The following is an 8,970-nucleotide window of genomic DNA, read 5'->3' as shown; positions in this document are numbered from 1 at the left end:
GTTACAAAATGATGAAAAAGCTCTTGATCGTGCTCGTCGCAAATTGCACTTTAAAGAAGAATAAGTAAATATAATCCCTTTTTTATTCTTATATATCTTATTCTGATGATTAACTTGTACGTTTCTAGAAATGAAAATAATGTATATGAAAAATCAAGAATGGTCCAAGGATGAAGCTATAAAAAACATTACTGAATACGTAGCCAGAAAGAACAAGTACATGTAACCAAGCTTTTATATCATTAGCGGTGCGGTCCCTGTTTGGAGTTCAAATTGGACGTCACTTCTTTATATCAAGGAAAGCTTGTTTCTGATTTTTTTACTCAATATAAGATGTAGTTATAGCACCTCATATGAATTAATTAGATTTTTTAATGCTTCATTATTACGTATTATATAAACTTTGCCATCCAAAACGGGTTGTTATTGAATTACATGCTGTCATATATATAAAGGATATTGTTGAATAATAAATAAATTTTGGAAATTGAAAGTATTAAGCAGAAGGATTATTTTGATATTTATTAAAGGATATCTACTAGATTGTGAATATTACCAATTACGTGGGTGCGATTTATAGTGGACATTGGTACCATCTTATATTAAAGGTTTTTATTATATGCAGTACATGCTTTTGTCAAAAGTAAATCTTATTACTCTATAGGTACATATCAGTTTAATTGAGCGTGTAATATGGACAACTTTCTTTAGCAGCCAATTGACAGAACAATATGTATCTTTTATTTTTTACAGTGTGGCAAGGACAACTGTATTATCCAAACAATTACTATTCTTGTCCCCAAATATTACCTATATCTATATATATACAACACCCAACAAAAAATATATGCGTGATCAATTCTTCTCTACCTTATGATAGTGTAATATAATACCCTGTTTGCAGTATAACCTTTATTACAGTAATTAATAATAATAAACCATTTATAATAATTTTTTGAAGGGCTTATAATATGTCACAAGAATGGGTTATGGATAAGATATACTTCTATGAATAAACGGAACCTTAAGATGGATCCAAATAAAGAAGGCAGAAAGTGTATACGTATAATGCAGGCCCTTATTATTTACATTTTCTTAGCATAGAGATGTAGGTACTTGAATTGAAAATCTTAAGTACTCAAATATTCTGCTCTGCTACACTTAACATATTATCTACTTCAACTTTTATTATGTCTTAGTTGACTAAAACTATGTCCAGGTTGACTGTTATTATGTTCAGGTTGTCTATTATTCATGTTTAGATTGATTATTATTCTTGTCCAGAACGATTTTCATTTATGTACAGATTGATTTTTATTTTGTCCACATTGATTTTACTCATGTCCAGATCGATTTATATTCATGTCCAGGTCAATTTATATTCATGTCCAGATCGATCTTTATTCATGTCCAGGTCAATTTATATTCATGTCCAGCTCGATTTTCATTCATATCTAGATCGATTTTTATTCATGTCCAGCTCGATTTTCATTCATGTCCAGATCGATTATTATTCATGTCCAGATTAACTTTAATTCATGTCCACTTAGATTAATATTCATGTCCACTCTGCCTAAAATTAAATCCCTTCTGCCTAAATAAAAGTTCAAACGTCCGCTAGGAGATGAAAAATCCTGTATAAGCAAGTTGTTCTTGTACTATTTTATGCTTTATATAATATTGAGTAAAAACTAGGTTGATTATAAAATAGGTTATAGATTTATACATTTCTAATTTTTTAATCTAATCTTTTATTACTTTCAAATAACCAAATAAAGTTATATAGAATTATATTATCTACTTCATATAATCATTTTTTAACAAGTTCATAATTTTCAAATTATCACATCTATTTATACTATTTAATTTTATAAAATCTTTATTCCTATTTAATTTCAACCTCAAAGGGGGTCTATAAAGTATTGAAACTACTGAGGGTTGACACAAAACGAGGGTGATTCAAGCAGTCTTCTATGCTTAAAGGGGTATAGAAAAAAGTTGAAAATAACTGAGGGTTTATCTTATTGAGAGTGAAATTAAACGGGGAACCACTGTAATTACTTTCAATTCTTATTAAAGTTTTTTTTATACATTTCTGGATTCTTTATAATATTTTTGATAGCTCCATATATTAATAAACATTTTTTACAAAATTTTTATAATTCATTAATTTTATTTTTTAAATACTATCTATGAATATAAATTTTGTTAATACTTTAATTCTTTTATTATATAAATCAAGATAAAATTAACATTAATTAAAATATATAGCATTGATAAAGATGATTTTATAAGTATAAAAAATAGAAAGAGAAAAAAAATGTAATAACTAGAAGGATTTATTTTATTCTTAAAATCAAAATTAAAGGATTCTTATATTCTTATCTTTTTAAAACAGTTGTTATTAGAGTTTTACTTCTTATTTATCAATATTCATTAATAATCATATGATCATTAAATATAGTACTTTTATTTCAGGAGAGATAAACATTATTTAATATTTTTAAAAATAGAATTCTTATTTATCATATTTTAAGAAATCTATCTCAAAATCCATCATATCTTATTTATGATTTATTTTTATTTAATAGTAGTATTTTTTGTAAGCTATATGTATATAACACCAAAAACTGTAAATATATTTACATCGAAGCTAAGCTAAATAAAATTGATTGCTCAGCTTCAGATTTTCCTTCACTAAAGTTTATCAGGCCATAGGTACACTTATTCTTAGTACCTTTTACAGTGTCTAGATGTTTTGCTGGAACAATACTTATTATCAGCTACTGAAGATATAAAAAAAACAACTACTTCAAAATAATTCAGTAATACTTACATACAACAATGAACTTATGGCAGCGACAGTGGTTACATCAAACATTTTGGTATTATCATACAGTAGACTTGTAAAATAGCTGTACAATACAGCTAAAATTTTTTTGGTAAAGTGTTCCCTGATCATGTCTGAATGATAGAATTCTTTTAACAGCAAGATATCTTCAATGGCTCTAATAAATAAAGCATTTACGATTATGAGTATATGTAATACAAAATTATCACTTCGTCAACAGTGTTGCCTAGCCATACATACAGAATTTCGTGGACATCACTTTCCAAACACACTCCTTCATTGTTACTTGCGATCTCTCCTGCTTCTCTTTGGTACGAATAAAATATATCTACAAGCGTGATATTGTGTGCCTTCTTGTTTGGCGACTCCTGCTGATAGATACACAAAAAAAGTTAAATTCATTTTTAACCGTAACAATATAACATCTCTTTTTTTTTATACATAACAAATAAATACCTCTGGTTCTTCATCACTTCTTCTCTTTCGATTCTGCAGTTAAAAAAACAATATTGTGTCAATGAAACTTGTATGTCACTCAAGGTTGGTTAGAAACATATCATACGAAACAATTACTAATTACTTATGCTATTGCTACTACTATTACTACTACTGCTTTCTGCTATCACTACTTGTACTGCCTAGGCTCCTTGAATTGTACGATCGTACTAAATATATTACTCTCTCTTGCTGCAAGTTTTACAGTTCTACCTGTATATATTATTGTTAGATGTGTCTTAAGATAATTGCAGATAAATTTTAAATTCTAATCTTTGAAACTTATTAAATAGTAAAAATTGAATATTTTTAATAATATTGAAAATGTTTACTGAGCCTTATATAAATTTAAAAAAAATATTTAATAATGAGGATACAGCATTATTATATTTGATAAATAATAATTATATTAATAAATATAAGGAATGTTCATATTGTAATAAGAAAACAAAATTATATTTAAATATGAAAATTTATGCATGTAGAAATTATAAATGTAGGAAAGCATTTTCACCTTTAAAAGGAACAATATTTCAAAAATAAAGCTTCCTCTGGATTTACAATTACATATATTATATTAAAAATGCTATATAGTAGTATTGCTGCAACTTTACAAATTAATAGAAATACTGTAACATTATATCATAAATTATTTAGGAAGTATTTAAAAGATAGATTACATTTTAATAAAAACAGAAAAATAGGAGGTCAGAATTAAATTGTTGAAATAGATGAATCAAAAATTGCAAAAAGAAAAAATAATAAAGGTTATAAAGTTGAAGGTGCTTGGGTTATTGGAGGCATTGAATGAAAGTCTTTTAAAAAATAAAAGAAAAATAAAAATAAAAAAATTATTTTTAGCTTATATAAAAAAAGGGATATTATTGGTATTGACAAAAGTATTGTAAAATATGTTAGAAAAGGAACAACAATATATACAGATGAATAGAGAGGCTTTAATAATTTAAAAAATATAGGATATAAACATAAAACTATAGATCATGAAAAATATTTCAAAGATCTAATAACACAAGTTCATACAAATACAATAGAAGGAATATGGAATGGATTAAATAAAGTATTAATCCAAGAAATAGAAATAAGAATGATATGCTATTATATTTAAGGGAATATTAATGGAGAAAATATAATAGAGAATATAATATTTGGAAACAATTTTTAAAAGATTTAAATATAAAATTTTTTTACCAACAGAAAAGACGATTGTTATCAGGATCATGAAACATAGGACTTATTACTGGATCTAAATAATTAGTGATGAGCTCGGTTTCCTTGACAATGTAATTCTCTTCAGTCTTGGATAATTTGGTGACACTGATGTTGATTTTAGTTAATAGATAATGCTTTTTTCATAAGTGGTATGGCATATGTGATTTACATAATGATGACTAGTTGATGAGTATTTGAAGGATGGGAATATTGTGATCTTGAGTACGTTCCATTATGTTGGCTAATTGGATGATAGCCTTGGTACGACTCATTTCCTTGTCACCCTCTTTTAATTGCTATAAATTGAAGATGCAGTAAGCATCTCCTTCTCTCTCTCTCATTTCTCATTTTATCCTCGACTTACTTCAACAATATCTTTGATTTGTTGAATAAGCTTATATCAAATTCAATGCTTCGATCAAAGTATTTGTTTTTGAAATGTGTATAAATTGTATCCAGTATATCAATGCCAAATAACTCGATTATATCATCATCACTGGTATCAGGACAAAGTAACATGACGTGATACAATGACCTATAGTCAATTTCAATAATAAGCTTAGATGCATTCTTTGTTAACTATTTGTTTCTTCTAAAATAATACTTACATTACTTTTTGAGGGTGGGGGATACATGTAAGCTATGTTTGCTTGCAATATCCAATGACTTCATTTTATATCGATGCCAACGATCAGTTATGTTGAATCCAGCTGGCAGATATTGGTGAACTTCAGGAATCAATCCTATTGTTAACGGGGCTGGTATTGTAGTGGTTGAATTTCGTCGGGATCCTCTTTGACTACCAAGTGCATCTTCATCTTCGTCGTCGCTATCATCACTGTTGTCGTTATTATCACCACCCTCATCTTCCATATCTTGGTTTTCAGTAGTAATTGTTGTTGGTGGTGCTGTGGGAGCAGGAGTGGAGCTGGTACCCTATGATAGCAGTTTTAATGTATATGATATATTGATCTAAATGATTTTGACAACACTATTGATTCACCTACAACAATAAACAATAACAGCTCTTCTCTACTAATTCGATCAAATATTTTGGAAAACACTATTCATCATCATCAAACAAAAAAACGCAGACTTGAACCATCACTTCAACCTTCTACTGGATATGACTTGTCACTGAATGCTAACTCAATGATGTCTTGTTATATCGATGCATTTGTGGAAATGATTTGGCATTGTCTTTTACCACGTATCAACCCAACTCCTTTTGATTCAACCAACATATTTGATAATATACTTATAACATTTGAAATGACACATACTCTACGTCGACGTAATGCATCTAATCAAATGAGATCTTTTATTTATCAAAATATGCCAAATTTCAAAAGAGGTCAAATGCACGACACTTGTGAAATCGCCATCCAATTCATCGACCAATGTTCGCAACAGTTCAAGGATCTTTTTATCATCAGACAACAACGTATCAATGAGTGCCCTTATAATCAAAAGCATATTTGTTTTATGGATACTTCGACAGATCCATATTCAACATTCAGCTATGTAATCGAGCCAAATCCAACTAGTTTGATTGCAGCAAAGGTTTTAAAAGGGTCTCCAGAAAATTTCACCGAATATTTTGAAAAGCATCTACTGAGACTCAATATGGACAAACGTTGTTTCTTTTGTCAAAAGCCAGCAACTACATATTATCTACCAACACATCACCTCCATCCTTTTCTTTTCTTCCGTGATAACACGTTTTTACTCCCTGAAGAAGAAGGTAATATTCCATTTCCATATGATATGCAATTGCTATTAAACAACAATTATCGACTTATTGCCATGATATCATCAACGGAAAGACTTGGCTATCATTTCAAAACGACAGCTGTAATTGAAACACCAAATGGACCGTTTATTGCTAGTATGGATAACATGAAAAGACCAGGAGTAAAGGTTCTTAGTGAAAAACTGGAAGAATTCAAAGGCATTTTCGCCAAAATCACCTATCCAGTACTTGCTTGTTACCAGAAAATATAAACTATATTGAAATCTTATATAAAGAAATAAACATATGTGTTATAACAATATTATATATATATATATGTGAGTGTGTATGTGTGTGCATTATGCAAAATTTTTTTGTATTTATAAGATGTAAAATATACAATGTGTTAACATGAAGGTGAGATGTGTCATGGTGCACATTTTTTTATTGCTTTATCCTCATAGTGCACCAGTAATGGTGCACTATTAGCTAGTGTGACTCGTTTTTTAGGTGCACGATGGGGCGGATGCAAAAAAGTAGTGCACGATTTTTCATCGCCCTCTAATTAGAGGCACCAGAGAACGATCAACAACCTTTTCCTTCCCTCCCATCAACTTTTTGTTAATCGATCACTTTCAATTTCTGTCATCATGACGTTCAATTTTACTTCTTACATTCGAGATCATGCAGGTCCTTCTTTTGATATTGTTGGCTGCTTTCGAGCATCGAAATTGACAGACCAGGAAGCAGCAGAAAAAGAATTCAAGAAAGCCGTTAAGACTGTTTCATATTGGAAAACAAGCGCAGCTCAATCGTGGGCATTAGAACAAGTTCGTAACAAGTTCCTTGTAAGTTCTCTAAATTAGAAGACAAAAACGTAGAGGTCAACAAGTTCTTACATACTTTTATACTATTAGATCTTGAGTAATGTTGATTTGCAGTCATATTGGGTTGGAACGACTAAAAGCGTTGCGATCTTGAAAGGAAAAAGAACATATTATGAATTCTGTGGAGAAGCATCTGGGTCAGTATGTAACCATTTCATTATTGTTTTCAAAATTATAAATGTTTTTATTTTACTAATTCAGACTACATTTTCTAGTTGTCAAACGTTCGCGAGGAATCACCCCTCATGTATCTACGACCCGAGGATAAAGCCTCTAATTCTGCTTGTTAGAATATGTCTTTAAATGAATAATGAATACTTGTTTGGAAAGTTAGAAACTAACGTGTAATTAACTTTTCTTTATTAGTGTCTTCTCAGAATACTGAACAACTTGAAGAGGAAAAAGGCGATGCTCTAGTAAGAAGATGTGATCTCCTCCATATTTAAATATACTTTACAGTGGACCCCCGCTTTTTTCAAGGCTGCCATTCCTGAGCACTCTTGAAAATAAAGCGGGTTTGAATTTCATCGGGGAAGGGTAGCGGCAGCAATCTTCCGGATAAACGTTTAAAATTTAGCTAAAACTTTCTCACTACTGTACAGTACTGTTTCTAAATCCATACTGCCACATGCTTTTTTCCTTTATATTATATGGAATATATATTTTCTACAATTACCTGACACACAGCTCTACTTGTTTAAGATTTTGATAAACATATAATGACTTCCCTAGTTTCTCTTGAGATCCGATCTTATCAATTACTTGCTCCGATAAATAAAGAAAAAACGAATAACAGCCGCGAGAAGCCAGCAAACTCACTTCTGAAACAACACCATTCACTACTTGAGATCAGTCTTATCTGCTTTTTAGAGGAAGGCTCCCTCAAAGAAAGGCTTAGACAAGTGAGAGACCACTTGCGCCGACAGCAAATAAATGGGACACAGAGCACCTTAACCTCTTTTTTTAGAGCATAACAATAGGCATACATGGTCATAAACGTAGATATACACCTCAAATTCGCAAATTGTATTAAAAATATTCATACATCTTTATATGAATACCATCCACATGATGTAGCAAAATCTAGATACTTCACCCCCATATAGAGTTTAAGGGTAAAAGATATATTGAAAATGAAAAATAACGAGGTATTGAAAAATTTATTAATGATTTTGGGTCATTCCCTGGAAATTTCTTGAAAAAGCCCGGGTATTGAAACGAACGGGGTTGAAAAATTCGGGGGTCCACTGTATTTTTATTATCTATTATTAACTTCTTGTTCTATTATTATCTTAGATCTCTGACAGCGAAACCAACGATGGCTCTTTCAACCCTGATAGCCAAAGTGAATGTTCATCAGAAACTTCAAAAATCCGTCGAAAACAAAAATTTGCCTATGATTACTTGGTTGGTGGTGGTTTGGAACAATATGATCGCCCATCTAATTGCAAAAAGGTTGGTATACTTCTATCCTCTCTCTCGAAAAAACCATGAGATTTATTTCGTGCTAACCTACCTCTGTTAAATAGTGGATCAGTTCGGATATGGATTTGGTAGATGAATTCTTAAAGTATCGGTCAGATGTCGTGAAAGAGGCAAAGGAGCTCGAATTGTTATCAATAGTTGATAGATTGTAAGTCTGTGTGTGTTAATTCAGCATGTACAAATCGACTATTAAAAGACCCTGAATAGCTAATATGATGTGATTGTGTTTAGGGCACTTAACTTTATCTGCTACATTACACCATCGTCAGCGATTGGAAATAAAATGGATC

At 30.4% G+C, this 8,970-nt stretch overlaps 1 protein-coding gene across 1 annotated transcript; it reads left to right on the top strand.

The window, feature by feature from the left end:
* Positions 1 to 6,958: 6,958 nt before the first annotated feature.
* On the top strand, positions 6,959 to 8,832 carry BDB00DRAFT_880538 (uncharacterized protein; the record flags this gene model as incomplete). Its single annotated transcript, XM_053128005.1, has 6 exons — positions 6,959 to 7,156; positions 7,226 to 7,336; positions 7,411 to 7,480; positions 7,562 to 7,611; positions 8,492 to 8,650; positions 8,725 to 8,832. The coding sequence occupies 6 exons, from the start codon at positions 6,959 to 6,961 to the stop codon at positions 8,830 to 8,832; spliced, it is 696 nt and encodes a 231-aa protein (XP_052972138.1).
* Positions 8,833 to 8,970: the final 138 nt, after the last annotated feature.

This window comes from Zychaea mexicana, assembly GCF_025766255.1.
Source record: "Zychaea mexicana strain RSA 1403 chromosome Unknown BDB00scaffold_271, whole genome shotgun sequence".
NCBI lineage: Eukaryota > Fungi > Mucoromycota > Mucoromycetes > Mucorales > Lichtheimiaceae > Zychaea > Zychaea mexicana.
Note: the sequence above shows the minus strand (reverse complement) of the source record. Positions and strands in the feature narration are given on the sequence as shown.